General features: G+C 43.9%; 1 protein-coding gene across 2 annotated transcripts in view; it reads left to right on the forward strand.

Annotated features, from left to right (window-relative positions):
* Positions 1-17437, forward strand: part of LOC140895790 (aldehyde oxidase 1) — a 76310-nt gene that overhangs the window by 47789 nt on the left and 11084 nt on the right. For both annotated transcript variants that reach the window (XM_073306342.2, XM_073306341.2), the window contains 6 exons: positions 862-948; positions 2573-2764; positions 3293-3520; positions 6334-6429; positions 12646-12774; positions 14239-14313. In XM_073306342.2, the coding sequence (XP_073162443.1) occupies positions 862-948; positions 2573-2764; positions 3293-3520; positions 6334-6429; positions 12646-12774; positions 14239-14313 (807 nt within the window). The remainder of the gene's footprint in view (positions 1-861; positions 949-2572; positions 2765-3292; positions 3521-6333; positions 6430-12645; positions 12775-14238; positions 14314-17437) is intronic.

Raw genomic sequence — 17437 nt, forward strand, 5'->3', positions numbered from 1 at the left:
AACGCAGCTTGAAGAACACCATTTACAGCTCAGGTGAGTTATGGGGTTTTTGGTCAGTGGGTTCAAAGGGTATAGTCTGCGGCCTGCCCAGGGCAAGAACCAAGCTGCAGATCTGCTGAATAAGAAGGTGCCATTTTTTTACAATCACTTCTCAGAATAGAACTTCACTTTAAACATTAGCATTTACTGATTGTGGCACAGCACACTAATCAGCCATCTCCAGGGGAAGGCTCAGGAAGACATTAGACTTTCCAGCAACATCCCATTCCACTGAGGTGCACATTGCTAGACAAAAGAAACTTGTGGTATGTGCTGGACTGATACAGGTCACAACTGGGAGTTTGGAAAGTCTGTTGCTTAACAACCCATTTCCCCATGGGTTCAACAGCGTTTTGCTTAAAAATTAGTGGCACAATATAGCCTTAATTGTGTAACTGACATTTAGTTGCAAAATGTATAACCTGTTTGTACTTGAGGGTTGCATACAGTGAGTAGATTCCTGCTAGCAGATTCTGCTGGCAAGTGAAACATTGACAGGGCCAACTCCGTGGTGGGAGCAGCAACCTGACCAGGCCACAAACCCAATGTCTCTCTCCAACTTTCTCATGGTACAACCCAGGTACTCTCAGTGAGTAGTGAACAGAAAGGGGCTGCCTAGACTTGAGGTTGCTGGCCGTATATGTACTTTCTTAAACCAAAAAACTGACAAAATGAGTAAGATCAGCCCTGCTCAACCTTGGTGTTGGAAAAAAGAGATGATGGTAATGTTTGTATTTATACTTTCTGTACTGTGTGGTGGGACAAGTAAAGAGTAGTTCAAGGACTGAACAAGTCTAAGACATCTGTATTAATCCATTTTAGGTTGGCTTCATGAATGATGGTAGGATCATGGCTGCAGATGCCAAATACTATATTAATGGAGGATGCACGCCTGATGACTCTATTCTGGTAAGGGTTTTATAAAGGGGCAGATTTTCTAGTCATAACATGGGAGGAATTGTTTGCTGGAAACATTGTGGAAGGTCAGGTTCCTTGGCTCACTTCTTGTAGGATTGTCCTTCTAGCCTGTGTTGTGGGGATTCTGAGTGTGTGTCGGAAAAGGCCCCCATAAGAGAAACTACCTCTCCTGACCTAGCTCAGTGTTCCCTTTTGGCATTTCCTCACACATTCTCTTAATGGAATATTACTCAGAGTTATGTTCAAGTTATGGTGGTAGCTAATAGTCTATTCCCCACAAATGTCCTATGCCCCACAGTCTGCACAATCATTTTATGGCCACAGGGAATCTGGAAGGTTCTGACAATGGGAAAATCTCCATAGTGCTTAGAATATTAAAAACTACCTGAGATTGCCAGCAGTCTTTCACTCACACTCAGCAGGATAATTCAGTCTTCACACAGATACTACTTAGCCCTCCCTCCTTTCCCCATTGTCCCCCAATTGTACATTTGAATTCATATACCTGTTACCGCTGACTATATAGATAGATAGACACCACACCCAGTAGCAATTCGATTCTTAAAGACCAGTTGTCCCATTGGATATATATGCGCCATTTCTGCTGACATCAATAGGAGTTATTTGCACATTCAAAGCCAAAATTTGCCCATGGGGCATTAGGGTTACCTATATTCTGTGAATAATGTTTTAATTTATCATCATATTGAAAGTTTCGTTATAGCAAAGTTAAGATTGCAGGCTCTTCTCTGTGATGGGAGTGCAGTAATATCTTTCAAGAATATTAGTATTAAAAACAAACCCTTATGCTTTAGAAACCCAGGAAATGCAGAACTATGGTTACACTTCTCTACACTTCATGTGGGGGAACCAACAGTTCCTGGTTATGCATTAAACTAAAACAGTTTATCATTTTTTTAAAGGTAGAGTTTAATCAACTACGTTTTGGTGCTGAGTATTAGAACCCAGCCTGGACAGTCCAGTAAACAAAGTTTTCTCTCTTGTGGGGTTTGGGTGTTTTTTTTTTCAGGTTTGTAGAAAAATAAACAAATATGAAAACAAAAACCAAAGTTAAAAGACTTTTGTAGTGGTGGCTTCTTTGAGAAATGAACTTTAACTCTGCACATCCTTAGATCCCTTTGTCCAGTTCATTTCAAATTATGTGGAAAATTTTTGCTTCAGGCCCAGATCTAAACTACAGTTTTTTAGATTTATATGAATTTTTGTAAATTTTTAGACTTAGGCCAAAATCAGGCTTATAATGGAATTTCATTTGCAGCCTTAACTATGGAGCGACTATTGTAGCTCACTAATTATATATCAACTGCTATTGTGTCTACTACGTTCCTTGCATATGCTAACAAAACTATTGAAATGTAAGATCATGCTATGTGGGAAATGTAGATGTAATGAGTGTAGAGTATTCTTGTTACATAGGATTTATAGAAACTTTAAAAATAAAAAAATAAAAGCTTAAAATATTCTTCTATTGTCCGAATTGTCTCAAGTCCAAGTCCTTTCTCTAAGAGGAGGAATGTTTATTAGTTTAAATGTGAATGTAATTTTAAGGGAAGAGCTGTTCTGATGTTTAGCTGTACCTGTTCCCATACTCAAGGTAGCAGAGGTAGTCTTACTAAAAATGGATAATGCTTACAAGATTCCCAACCTGCGGTGCTGCAGTCGCGCCTGCAAGACGAACTTGCCGTCAAACACAGCGTTCCGAGGTTTTGGTTTCCCACAGTCAGGACTGATTACAGAATCCTGGATAACAGCCATTGCAGCCAAAAGTGATTTATCACCAGAAAAGGTAAGGAAAAAGGATTATTAGCATTGAAATGAAACAGTTTATTTTTTTTTACTCTTTTGTACTGTGCAACCTGTGTTAAAGTGTGGCCCACACAATGAAATATTTGAGAACTCCTGGGTTGGCTGACTAGCTAGAACTAATCGTTTACAAGTCCCGAATTCACTACAAAGTGTTTGTTGCTACTAGTTACTCTTGATTTTGTGACTGGTCACCTGAGTCACATGGTATTTTGTCTGTTTCCAGATTGAATGACTAAAATATTTTAAAGATGAGAGTAACAAAACAAAACATTGTGGGTATGACTTTCTGGATGAAATTGTGCTAAAATTTTAAAATATTTCGCACTCAGAGTTTGACTGCTTTCAAAAATGAATAATATGGCCCCACTGTCATGCTTTACCCAGCTTGTCATGAGTAATCATGAAAATACTCAAGAATGCATTTTGCTTACTATTTGACCGCTAATCCCAAAAGTAGTAGTCTGCTTTTATGAAGATTGTATGATCTGGGTTAATTCTCCTGTTTCAGGTTAGAGAAATAAACATGTACAAAGAAACTGAACAATTATGCTACTTTCAAGAGCTTGATCCAGAGAACCTGGTAAGGTGTTGGAATGAATGTATGGAGAAGTCTGAATACTACAGCAGGAAAACAGCTGTGGAAGAATTTAACAAGCAAAATTACTGGAAGAAGAAGGGGATTGCCATTATTCCCATGAAGTTTCCATTTGGCTTGTTCACGCGTTTTCTAAGTCAGGTCAGTTGGCTTTAAAGCAGCTTTAAAAATGCTGACTAACACAATGGCCTAAGCCTTTCACCCTTGGAAGGCTAAATTTTACCTAGTTTAGATAACAAAAAATATACCGTAACTTTAATCCCAGATGAATACTTGTCCACATCCTAACACCTGTTATCCATAGGCTGCATCAGCTTCTGAGTCACTTCCAGGTGCAATCAAAGGTGTTAATTTTGATCTGTAAAGCCCATGTAGTTTGAGCCATGGCTAGCTTCCCTGTAACATACTACATAGGATAAGAACAGATGAAGGCCTCTTACTACCAGTGTCTAAGTTTAAGTTTTTGGGTACTGAAGGCAAGACATTGTCTTCAAAGTGTTCTCACCTCTAGAATTTTCTCCCCCCTGAACCCAAGCCTGTTGAACTTTGGGCACTAGGGAAAGCTGCTTTTTCATGCTTATCATTTGCAGGTCATGGGGGGTAAGCGTTAGGAAAAGAGAGTTGGAGGAGGAGATTTAATACATATTGATGACTTGTGTGGTATGTTTAATGTTGGGGATGTGTTCAGATCTTGTTCGATAAGCACCTTTTATACACTGAAAAATAAATCAATCCAGAAGGTGACAGAATGTCACACCCAATTTGCAGCCTCTCCTCAACATTTTATTCACAGGGTCTATTGCAGACTGTGATGCAGTTTATGGCTGAGTTGTGGGGGTTGGAAAGAAACCCCATTCAGGACTCAACTGGCTCTGACCAGTACTGTCAGTCTATCCAATTCATGGCTCCCCAAAAAGTCCAGAGGCTTGAAAACATTAACAAGAGAGAAAATAGAACTTGCAGCAATGTTTTTATATAAACATCTGTCACAGGGTGACAGTCAGTTGACACCCATTTAGGCTTCAGAGAGCACCTGAACCCTAGAGGGGAGAAGACCAGGTGAGTTGGAGATCTGGTGAGTCAGATCCAGAGAAATGCCTGAGAAAGCAGAGCAATAAAAGCAGCAGGTGGCAGCTGCCTGGGAGAGACAAGGACACTGCAGAGAACAGAAAGGTTTCCAGTCCCTGCCTGGGAATAGGGAGGAATTGGCTAGGAGACCAGCAGAGGGGCCAGTCCCAGGAGACTGAAGAGGGCTAAAAGCTAGGAGACTAGCAGAGGAGTTGGCCTGCTAATCTTCCTGAGCCATAGAGCCAGCGCTGGGAGGCTGAAAAGGGCTGAATCATTGGACTGTGTGTTGGGTAGAAGAATCATGAGACTGATCACACTCATGTGGATGGCTGGGAGTGTGGGGCTCTGGAACAAGGACAGAAAGGAACTGAGAGCCAAGTGCTGGTGGACTCACGTGTGGATGACCTGGAAGTGATGGTCCTGGAGAGAGGAATGGAAAATCACTGTACCTTGATATATTTTACTGTGGGAATTAAGAGAACAGTTTTACCATGAGGGGTCTTACATGTACATGAATAAATTATGCCCAGAGGTGAGACTTTGAATTTGACAGTAAGAGAGACTGTTCTTTTTATGGCTAGTCTAAGGGGAAACTGAGGAAGGCACACTTGATATGTGGCAACCTGCTACAGGAGAGCGTGTCAGATAGGGGGATGCCTTATTAAAGCATATAATTGCTATGCAAAAATGTGATGACTCTAGCCATTTTTAGAAATGACTAGACTATGTAGCTGGAAGGGGTTGCAAGTGTTTTGGAGAATAGGATTACAATTCAAAATGATCTGGACAAACTGGAGAAATGGTCTGAAGTAAATACGATGAAATTCAATAAGGACAAATGCAAAGTACTCCACTTGGGAAGGAACAATCAGTTGCACACATACAAAATGGGAAATGACTGCCTAGGAAGGAGTCCTGCGGAAAGGAATCTGGGGGTCATAGTGGGCCACAAGCTAAATATGAGTCAACAGTGTAACGCTGTTGCCAAAAAAGCGAACATCGTTCTGGGATGTATTAGCCGGAGTGTTGTAAGCAAGACATGAGAAGTAATTCTTCTGCTATACTCTGCACTGATTAGGCCTCAACTGGAGTATTGTGTCCAGTTCTGGGCACCACATTTCAGGAAGGACGTGGACAACTTGGAGAGAGTCCAGAGAAGAGCAACAAAAATAATTAAAGGTCTAAAAAACATGACCTCTGAGGGAAGATTGAAAAAATTAGGTTTGTTTGGTCTGGAAAAGAGAAGACTGAGAGGGGACATGATAACAGTTTTCAAGTACGTAAAAGGTTGTTACAAGGAGGAGGAAGAAAAATTGTTTTTCTTAACCTCTGAGGATAGGACAAGAAGCAATGGGCTTAAATTGCAGCAAGTGTGGTTTAGGTTGGACATTAGGAGAAACTTCCTAACTGTCAGGGTGGTTAAGCACTGGAATAAATTGCCTAGGGAGGTTGTGAAATCTCCATCATTGGAGATTTTTAAGAGCAGGTTGGACAAACTCCTGTCAGGGATGGTCTAGGTAATACTTAGTTCTGCCATGAGTGCAGGGGACTGGACTAGATGACCTCTCAAGGTCCCTTCCAGTTCTATGATTCCATGTAGTTCAGTTTCTTTCCTTGTGTTCCTAACATCATGAGAAACAAACCTCCATAAACTGATATCTCCTCACTTGAAGTTTAATGTAGAGACAGAGCTGATGCTGGAATTCCAAATGGCCTCTGATTCTGTCTCGGCAGATAAGGTTATAGCATCTAAAATCACAATGCACTTCAAGGCGCCATCCCTTCTGCTTTTGATGCATTGCCCCATGTTAAATGCAGATCCTTTTTCCGTTAAATCATAGGGTAGTAACAGCACTCAGTAGTCCATTTCTGCTCTCTCTCTTTAGGCTGCTGCTCTGGTTCATATCTATATGGATGGTTCTGTGCTTCTAACTCATGGTGGAATTGAAATGGGACAAGGCATTCACACCAAAATGATCCAGGTACCAAAATCAAATATTAGCCATGTGCTAAAGACGTACTATGGACAAACACTGCTAAACAGATGTTTAGTTATTGGAAAAGCTGTAGCAAGACTGTGAACACAGATAGTGAACACAGATAGAGACAAATTCTTCTCTGGCATAACTCTATTGACATCAACAGAGTTATGGCAGCAGAGAAAAGTCCCTTGTTCTGGCAGGCAAACAAGCCCTGTGTATGTGAGCTGCTCCCATAGCCAGCTTTGTTAAGGGCCACAGTGGGAGCAGGCAGAGAAGACGAATAGCTTACAGGAACCACCTTATTATTACTATTACTTATTTGTATTACAGTAGTGCCTGAAGGCTGTGGTCAGTGTTGGGCCCCTTTTTGTTTGGCACTGTACAAACCTGTTGTAAAATGCAGTCATTGCCACATGGAGCACGTCAACTATATAAACAAAAGAGACAAAAGGAATGCAGCAGAACTCGTATTTTATTAACCAATTGGGGATTGAGGAGTTCATAAGATCAAAAAAATAATACAATTGAACATCTCAAAATTACAGCAGGAACAGTGCATAAGTTAATAAATTAACTCTGTTGATAGTGTACATAACAAATGGTTATAAATTCATACAGCATGCTTTATTTTTTTTATTTTTTTTTTTGTGTGAGAGAATTGCACATCTTCTTTCTCACCAAATCTCTCAGTCTTTTCAACCCTGTGCTGCTGCTTGAATGTTGGCTGAAGGATTGAAGTCACATTGAGTAGCAGAAAGATGATTTTGGCAGCAGAAAAATGATTCATATAACCTGTTGGTCTTCGAGTATTGTCCCCATGGGTGCTCCACTCTAGGTGTGCATGAACCCCATGTTCCTCAGATCCGAGATTTTAGTTAGCAGTGTTCTTTCTGACCGTGCATGTGACCCATGCAGCCTTTTGCCCTGCACCGTAACCATATAGAGCTGCATAGGTGAACCACCCTCAGTTCTTCTTTGAGTAGTGTTCCTATAGGGGCTCCATTGTAGGTGTGTTTGTGTCCCTGCACTGCTGATCGGAGAACTTTGGTAGCAGTGTCCGTTAGGCCTGCACATGCACTGTCTCTCCTCGTGCTGCCCCACGAGGCTAGCCAGCGCGCGTGGCCTTAACCCCCTTCAGTTTCTTCTCAACCACGCTGGCTAAAGACAGAGCTATTTGCAGTCCACTAGGACTATTACTTTAATCTGCATTTCTGTAGTTAGTTAGCCTCCTAGTTTGTAGTGAGCCAGAAGAGGTAGTTTTGCAGTACTCCTCCCAAGCTCCATATGGTGCTCATTACCAACAGAGCCCAAGGATATAGTCACAGATGGCCCCACCTTGGTATGGCCACCCAGGGGTGCCATGACCACTCCAGTGGCCATATTGGGACCCTTGCGTGGCACAACACCAATAAGCCTCTCAAGCTTTGAGCCTCGCCCAGAAACCTTGGAGGCACACTCCCTTGGCTGCAGCATCCAAGGCTTCAGAACCATCTCAAGACATAGAGAAACAGGAAACCAGTACTGAGGAGGAAGTGACACCAAGGACCCTATACTCCTCTCCAGACGAAGCCATCATGCCTCCTCCACCATCTTTGGCAGACGACTTTCGTCTCTTCCAGGAGTTGGCGAAGAAGGTGGCAGAAACACTCCAGATACCATTGGAAAAAGTCAAGAACACCTACCATCAACTCCTTGACATCATCCACTCTTCATCCTCCTCAAAGATTGCCCTCCTGATTAATGAGACCATGTTAGACCCGACAGACAGTGTGGCAAATCTCAGGATCGATGGCGCCAACCTGCAAGCAAGCTGACAAAAATTACTACATCCCTGCCAAGGAATCTGAATTCCTATTTTCCCACCTACCATCCAACTCCAATGTGGTGGACTCCATCTCAACTCCTGTGGCTCACAACACCAGTCAAGAGCTACTCCCTACAATAGGGATTGGAAGTGCCTTGACCTTTTCGGCAGAGAAGCGTACTCCTCAGGCACCCTACAATTCTGTATTGCCAACTATTAGCCCCTCATGGTGAAATATGATTATATAAAACTGAATGACTTTATTGAGACAATGCCAGAAGCATATCATGACTCATTTAAGACCATTATCCAGGAGGGCCAGTTAGTGCCAAAGATATTGCTGTAATCTGCCTTCAACACAGCAGCTAGGTCCATCTCCACTTCTGGCGTCATGGCTCCTTTTGTTGGGTTTCCCAAAGGAGGTACAGTCCATGGTTAAGCACCTTCCATTTGAGGGCATGAAGCTCTTCACTGAGAAGACTGATGCCTCCCTTCATACCCTGGGGGACTGCAGGGCTAGCCTGCAGTCACTGGGTAGCTATATACTGGGACAAAAGAGACAATTTAGTCCCCAATTCCAGCATAGACCAAATGCGCCTCAGTACTAACCTCAGTGCCACTACAAGCCACAAAGAAAGAAAGGGAAATTTCCTAAATGCAAACCATCTGACCCACAATCTTCATCTTAGCCCTCTACGTCTAAGCTGTTTTGATGGACAGGTCAAAGTACTCCCCCCCCCAACTGACACAGCCAACCATCATTCCACACCCATTTGGCCACTGATTGGCAGCACTCTGAAGTGCCTGGGAATATATAATTTCAGACCAACGGGTCCTAGAGATCGTTTGAGCTGGGTACTCCATCCATTTTACCTCCTTACCTCCCTCCACAACACCCTTCTGCATCCCTCTTCAGGGACCCTTCTCACAAGAGTTTACTATGAATAGAAACAGATTGCTTCCTCCAGTTAGGAGCCATAGAACCAGTACCTCAGCATCTTGAGACAAAGGGTTCTACTCTTGTTATTTCCTAATACCCAGAAAGAAGGGAGGTTGGAGACCCACACTAGACCTCAGCTCCTAACAAATTCATCGAGGCTCAAAAATTCAAGGTGGTCACCTTGTCAATGATCATTCCAACATTGGAACAGGGAGACTGGTTTACAGCCCTCAACCTTCAAGATGCCTATTTTCATATCTCAATCCTACTGGCTCACAGATGATTTCTCAGATTCACTCTGGGACACGACCATTAAAAATACAGAGTGCTCCCCTCTGGGATTATCAGCCCCAAAAGTATTTTCCAAGATTCTCTCAGTGGTGCCCTCTCATTTACGTTCTCAAGGGATAATGATCTATTTTTACCTAGATGATTGCCTCCTCAGAGCCTGGTCTCATCATGAGGCTCACCAAGTCAGTGAAGCTACGATATACTTGTTTATGGAACTGTGTCTACAGATCAACACCCAGAAGTCAACCTCTCTCCAGTGCAACACCTGGAATTCATAGGGGCTGACCTCCATTTGTTACAGGCCAAAGCCTTCTTACCTCAACACAGGTTCCTATCCTTAGTCACACTCCTAGACACCATTCAAAGCAGCCCCCAAATACCAGCCAGGCTCTGCTCCAACTCTTGGGGCATACGGCAGCAGGCATGGTGGTAATAGCACATGCCAGACTTCACATGCAATGCCTCCAAATGTGGTTCAGCTCAGTTTACAGACCCAATAAGGACAGGCTGAACAAATCCCTATCACCACCCACCAGGATCAAAAACACCTTACACTGGTGGAAGGATCCAGCTAACATTTGCAAAAGGATCCCATTTGCGCAAACATCACCATCGTTGCTCCTCATCACCGATGCATCACTCAGAGGTGTGGCATGCATCTAAACGGCCACACAATACAAGGCAAATGGTCACCTGTGGAGATATCCCTCCACATCAATCTCCTCAAGTCAGAAATGCCTGCACCTATTTCCTCCTGCTGATCACAGGATCACATACAAAGATCCTAACAAACAACATAGCCTGTATGTACTACATCAGTTGGCAGAGGGGAGCCAAGCCGCCCCCCCCATGCACAGAAGCTATGAGGCTATGGAACTGGTGCATCTTACACAGTGTCACACTGTCCATGGCTTACGTCCCCAGCAGATAAAACTCAATAGCGGACAGTCTCAGTCACACATTCCCGCAGGACCATGAGGGGGAGATACACCCAATAGTGCTTCACAACCTATTCAGATGATGGGGAATACCATCCACAGACCTGTTCGCAACTCACCTGAACAAGAAATATCCACAGTACTGCTCCAGAGTGAGGATGGGACAACACTCCCTGGGCGATGCTCTCCTCCTCCCCTGGGACAAGGACCTTCTCTACACCTTTCCTCCATTTCCCCTACTATCAAAGGTCCTGCTGAAAATAAAAAGGGATGGAGCTCACCTTATTCTGATTGCTCCTACTTGGTCGAGACAGACCTGGTACCCTTACCTGGCACAGCTCGCAACGTGCCCACCAATTCCTCTCCCAGCCATTCCACACCTTTTCATGCAGAACAGAGAACGTACCCTACATCGCAACTTAGGAATTTTCTGCCTTAAGACATGCTTGGTTCATACACCTGGAAAGCTCTTGTTCAGTCTTTTTTAAGGAAAAGGTCATGTTGCAACTGCATCCCAAGTTCTTACCAAAGGTATCCTTGGACTTCCGGGTAAACCAACCTATCCAACTTCCAGTTTTCTTCCCTAAGCCACACCAGAATAAAGAAGATGAGGCATTACATATACTTGATGTCAGGAGGGTATTAGCCTTTTACCTAGACAGAACTAAGTCCTTTAGAAAATTTCCCAGATTGTTTCTCTCCATTGTGGACAGAACTAAGGGATCTCCAATTTCCAAATAAAGACTGGCTATCTGGCTGCATTACCTATTGTTATCAGTCCCATGATATTCAACCTCTTTCTAGAGTATTAACTCACTCCACAAGATCCCTTTCTGCTTCATTAGCCTTTCTTAAGAGCATTCCTGTACAGAAATATGTAGAGCCATGACTTGGACCGCCATTCAGACCTTTTCTGAACACTATACAGTTACTCATGTCTCAGCTTCTGATGCCATGTTTGTCTCTACTGTGCTATTTTCAGCCTTAGACTCAACTCCAAAACCTACCCCTCCATAGAGGGCACTGCTCAGTAGTCACCTAGAGTGGCGCACCCACAGGGACACTACTGAAAGAAGAAGAGAAGGTTACTCACCCTGTGCAGTAACTGTGGTTCTTCAAGATGTGTCCCTGTGGATGCTACACTACCTGCCCTCCTACCCTCTGCTTTGAGTTCTTTACCATGGAGCTGCTCAGCAGAGAAGAAACTGAAGGCAGTTCACCCGCACAGCTATATATGGCCACGGTGCAGAGCATGGGGCTGCATGGGGCACATGCGTGAGCTGAACAGACACTACTACCTAAAATCTATGATCTGAGGCTGATGGGGCACATGTGCACTTAGAGTGGAGCGCCCATAGGCGCACATATAACCATCTCTTCCTAAGATCGATGTTCATAAAATCGGGGTTCTACTGTATTGTTATCCACATTTGACTGACTGGGAACTGAGGCACAGAGAGACACTGGGTACATCTATGCAGCAAAAAAAACCCGTGGTAGCAAGTCTCAGAGCCCAGGTCAACTGAATTGGGCTTGCACTGTGGGGCTAAAAGTAGCAGTTCAGGCTCCAACCAAAACAGGAGTCTCAGCCAGAGCCCCAACATCTACATTATTATTTTCAGACCTGCAGCACAAGCCCAAGTCAATTGGCCTGGACTCTGATACTTGCTGCCATAGGGTTTTGGAGTATTTTGTTTATTTTTAACTATATAGACACACCCTAATGACTTGCTTAGGATCACACAGGAAGTTTGTAGCAGAATCAGGAATTGAACTTAGCTCTATAGAGACTCAGTCTAGTGCTTTAACCACAAGACCATCATTCCTCTGTTCCACTTTACCCCTACAGACACAGCAATGTGATTACAATTGGAAATGGAAGGCTCTGGAGCAAGAATATCTAATAATTTATTTATTAGATCAAATCCTATCAAATCCATAACCTAGTGTCTAAGGGTATTTTTACACAGCAAAGAAAAACCCACGGCTGGCCCATGCCAGCCAACTCAGGCTTGCAGGGCTTGAGCTGTGGGGCTGTTTCATTGCTTTGTAGACTTTCAGGCACGAGGCTGGAGCCTGGGCTCTGGGACCTCACACCCTGCAGGGTCCTAGTGAAAATGAAACAGCCCAAGTCCTGGGTTTTTCTTTGCTGTGTAGACATACCTTTTGAAGGCTGATATTATTGCAATGTTCAGAAATGTGTGTTTCAAATGGAATGAGAGTATGTTCATTCCCCACCCCAGGTTGCCAGCCGGGAATTAAAGATCCCCATGTCGAGTATTCATTTTTGTGAAACAAGCACAACAACTGTTCCTAATGCTTGTGCTTCAGTAGCATCTGCTGGAACTGATGTCAATGGAATGGCAGTAAAGGTAAAGGGTAATATTTGTCTACCAGTGAACTTTAAAAGCCCACATTCATCAAGGTTTTTAAGCAAGTGCCTAATTTTACGCACATGAGCAGTCCCACAGAGCTTGAAATTACCTATTGTGTGGCTATTGCAGGTGGCCACTAAGAATATGAAACATTGCTTCTTGATGAATTCCAAACTCTTTGTTATGTTGTGGTTTGGGGTTTCCAGAACAGAACCCAAAGCTCCCCAAAAAGGCTTAAGGTTTTTTTTACTAAACACTCACTGCATATAATGGAGGCCTCTTATCTCTCCTGCGATGAAGTGAGCAAACCAGTTCTTAAAGACCTGGCACTGATCATGTGCTAGTTCACACTAATCCCAGACATTATTTTAAGGTTTGAGTCAATTTAATTAAACAAATCTTCCCTACCTCTCTCTCATCCTTCCGCATCTTCCTTAAATCAAGACCCTTAATTTCCTCCCTATTTTTTCATGAAAGAATCACAGGCCTAGCTGATCTTTGGTTTCTCTACTGGACAGAGGCCTCTTGTTTTTTATATTAAAACTTACACATTTTGTAAGCTTCTCTGTTACAATGGAGCAGTGTCTCTGGGTGGTAATTTTATTGGGAAGCCTGACAATGGTGGCAGATTTGGAGGCAGAAACTTGGCTAGTCCCAGGAGAGAGACTTAAGATCTCATGAGTATTTGATTCCTTGATCCAAAGATGGGGTGGGAAGAGTGGGTATCACATGAGCCCTGGAGTAAGGGATGACGCAAAGGCCTGAAGGAGGCCTGGTTGTGCAGATCTGGGAGCGGAGGAGAAGGATCTGGTTTGGGGAGAGATGGGACCTCTGTTCTACTACTTCTGTTGAGATTTAGATGAGCATAAGAACCTCCAGATGTTTATCAAAAAGAAAAGGAGTACTTGTGGCACCTTAGAGACTAACCAATTGTACTCCTTTTCTTTTTGCGAATACAGACTAACACGGCTGTTACTCTGAAACCAGATGTTTATCTAAACTGACCGACCTGCTGGAGTGTTTCAGGGTCACCCATCTCTAGTAGTGGCCTTACCAATTAGCTAGATTAATCTATTTTCACATAAATATTAAAAATGTGTGGCCCAGAAGAACTGGAGTCAGGAACAAACTTGAGCCTCCCTTTCCCCAGGATTTGAGACTTTTCCTTCAAATTCACTGAGGAGGTGGCATGTTTGGGTGGCTATAGACAGGAAGTGTTAAGAGCCTCAAAAGAAACTGATTCACCATCCTTCTCTAAGTGGAAGACAGGTGATGGATTCCCCAGAAAAAAGGGGTCTACGGAATTAAATGAGGAGTAATAATTTCTAGAAGTAAATGGGATGTCTTCTCTGCTGATAGTACTTCCACCATGACAAAAAAATATGTTGAATATTATTAAATACTGACAAATGTCTATTTCTCCACTTTTGCATTATTTTCCCCAACTTTTCTCTTCACCAGGATGCTTGCCAGACTCTCTTGAAACGCCTGGAGCCCATCATTAGCAAGAACCCGAAAGGTACCTGGAATGATTGGGTAAGAGGCACTTTTGTATCAGGGTGAAAAATCAAATGGGTATGAATTATATTTAAAAAATGTGCATGTACATAGCAATTTTGGTGTGTGTGTGTGTGTGTGTATGTATGTATGTAAATATAAAATATTTATATAATATAATATAAAATAAAATATAATATTTTTCTCTCTCCTCTTTCTATGGTGATCTCTTACCAGCAGGATAAATGCTTCCTGCACAGAGCACAGCTTGGCCAGAGCAGAGGATCTGGCCCTTATGCTTTGTTTGGGTGGGTCCCTCCCCACATATAGTGAGCTGCTAAAATACATGGTATTGGCAGTACTGGAATCTTGAACATGCAGCAAACATCACACACAGCCTCTGGCATGTAAGCTGATACTTGAATTGTGCAACCGAATGACACTAGCCAATATCTCCGGTCCTAGACACAACCCTAGGAACCTCCATCTTGCAGTGTCCAGTTATGCCCGCTGGATGCTGCAAGCTTATATGAGTTTGTCAATTTAACAAAGAAATTGATATGTACCAGGCTTGTTATCCCAAGGGGAGTCTCTGACACGCTTCAAACCAAACGCACTGCTTCAGGTAGAATAAACAAACTGATTTATTAACTATAAAGATAGATTTTAAGTGATTATAAGTCAAAACATAACAAGTCAAATTTGGTCAAATGAATAAAAGCAAAACGCATTCTAAGTTGATCTTAACACTTTCAATGCCCTTACAAACTTAGATGCTTCTCACCACAGGCTGTCTGGTTGCTCTTCAGCCAGGGTCTCCCCTTTGATCAGCGCTTCAGTCGCTGGGTGTGGTGTCTGTAGATGTAGGTGGAAGAGAGAGGCAAACATCTCTCCCTTTTATCATGTTCTTTCTTCCCTCTTGGCTTCCCCTCTCCCTTCAAAGTCAGGTGAGCATGACCTCAGCGCAGTCCCAAACTGACCAGAGGAAGGGGGGTGTCTCACTCAAGAGTCCAACAGATCCTTTGTTGCTGCCTAGGCCAGTGTCCATTGTTCCTGTGAGGCTGGGCTGGGTTTGTCCCATACATGCCCTGATGAGGCGTGAACTGCCCCTCTGCTCCTGGGGAGTTTTTCTCTGGGTTTCCTTTAAGCCATGAGGATACATTTCAGCCTCATAACTATATACATGAAATTGCAACCTATAACATTATTATAGCATTACTGTAACAACAATTACTATAACATCACTATAACCACAATACTCGGTGCATCATGAGCCTTCCGAAGACACCCAACATGACAAACTTTGCATTAGATACCACACAGTCATTTTACAAGGATGAACATGAGGGTGCTGGGTGTTCCCCTGAGATACAGAGTGTCACAACAGTGTCAAAAAACTATTGATAGGAATAAAACACCAATTGGGGCTCACTTAGACCTGTAATATGCTAGAATCACATTTTGTCCTGCTAAAAAGCCTTCTTTACATAGGATGGGCCCTCTGTTATTATTTGTATTATCATAGTATCTAGGAGCCCTAGTTATAGACCTGGGCCCTACTGTGCAGATACTATACAAACACAAAACATAGAGACAGACCCTACCACAAAGAGCTCTGTCTAATTGGTCCAAACAAATCTGATGAAGTGGTTAGGTCTCAATCCTGTATGCAGCCACAGCTGGGGCAATGCCTCAATCAGGCATCAGCGGGCCCTATAAAAGGGCTGCTAGCCAGGCACTCTCTCTTCAGCCTTAGAGGGAAATGGACCTGGCTGTCTGAGAGCTGAGCAGGGTGCCTGAGTGGAGCAGGGCTGGAGAACCCCCAGGCTGCAGGCCTTGCTAAAGGCTGGGAAAGGTACTAGGGTTGTATAGGTGCAGCCTAGGGTTAGGCAAAGGCAGCAGGTCCAAACCCCCCTTGCCGATGATGGGTGGTGTACAGACTGCAGTCTGCCCCAGTGAGTGGGAGCTAGATGGTGACTGGCAGTAGCTGCTGAGGCAAGGAGGGGATAAAGGGTAGGGGTTCCCCCTGGGAGTGGAAACTGAGTGTGGGGGCACTGCCAGGGGGAAGCACCCCAAGGTAAAGGGGCACAGGGTCTGGGAGGGACATGGGAGGCCAGCAGCAGGTGAGACACTGGTCTGCAGAGGGCGCTCTGGGCTGGAAGAGCTAATTCCCAGGATGACCAACAGGAGTGCCGCACCGGTGAGTGGTCGCCCCGCTACAGGTAGTCAATTATTGTTTGTCAAGGTCCAAATTTCTTGGTCAAGGTATAATCAAAATCCAGACTCCAGAGAAAATAATGGGGGGGGGGGGAAAAATAAGTAAAGATTTCAGGGTCTGTTCAAAAGCATCTGGCGGTCCACCTACTTACTACCCCAGCAGTTGAGAATCAGTCCCTTGGTGCAGAGCTGTAAATGTGGCCTAAATATTAAAATCCTATTGTTTATGCAGTGCTGCATGATGATTTAAAGTCTAACAAAAATGACAATCCCTGCCTGTGATACAGCATGGCCAGAGGGCAGCAGGAGAGAGTTAGAAGGGAGCCTTATTCCCTGTAGAGGGAAGAAAGTTTGCTATAGATTAATTAGAACACCTGAAGCCAGTCACCTGGTTTAAAAAAAACCCTGCTTCAATCAGACAAGTGGAGGAGTTGAAGCAGAGTGGTTTGGTGTTGGTGCAGAGAACAGTTTGGAGAAGTGCTGCTGTGAGCTAAGAAGACCAAGACCCTAGGTAAAGGGACACCTGGTTTGTGCAGAGGGAGGGCAGGAAGCCCCACAAGCTGAAGGGCAGGAAAGGGAAGTAGCCCAGGGGAAGGAACCGTGAGTTCAGGTGGTTTACTGCTATCCCTAGGGCCCCTGGGCTGGGACCCAGAGTAGAGGGTGGGCCTGGGACCCTCCCTCGCCACTCCCCTCCTCTAGGACACTAGTGGGGCAGTTAATACCCAGTTCAGGGGCAAGAAATAGTGCCCTGAACCCCCAAGAAGAGAGAGCGTGAGACCCATCATAGTAGTGCCAGCAATTTGCCACACTGCCCTTGAGGTGCTTACAGTCCCAACACACAGATGTTCCCTCTTAAAGGATTACCATGATTACTCTGCAAAATGTTTTAAAGTTTGCCAACTATTCTTATTAATAGAGAATAACAGTGGAACACCTGTGGCAATGC

This window comes from Lepidochelys kempii, chromosome 11 (assembly GCF_965140285.1).
Source record: "Lepidochelys kempii isolate rLepKem1 chromosome 11, rLepKem1.hap1, whole genome shotgun sequence".
Classification (NCBI taxonomy): Eukaryota; Metazoa; Chordata; order Testudines; family Cheloniidae; genus Lepidochelys; species Lepidochelys kempii.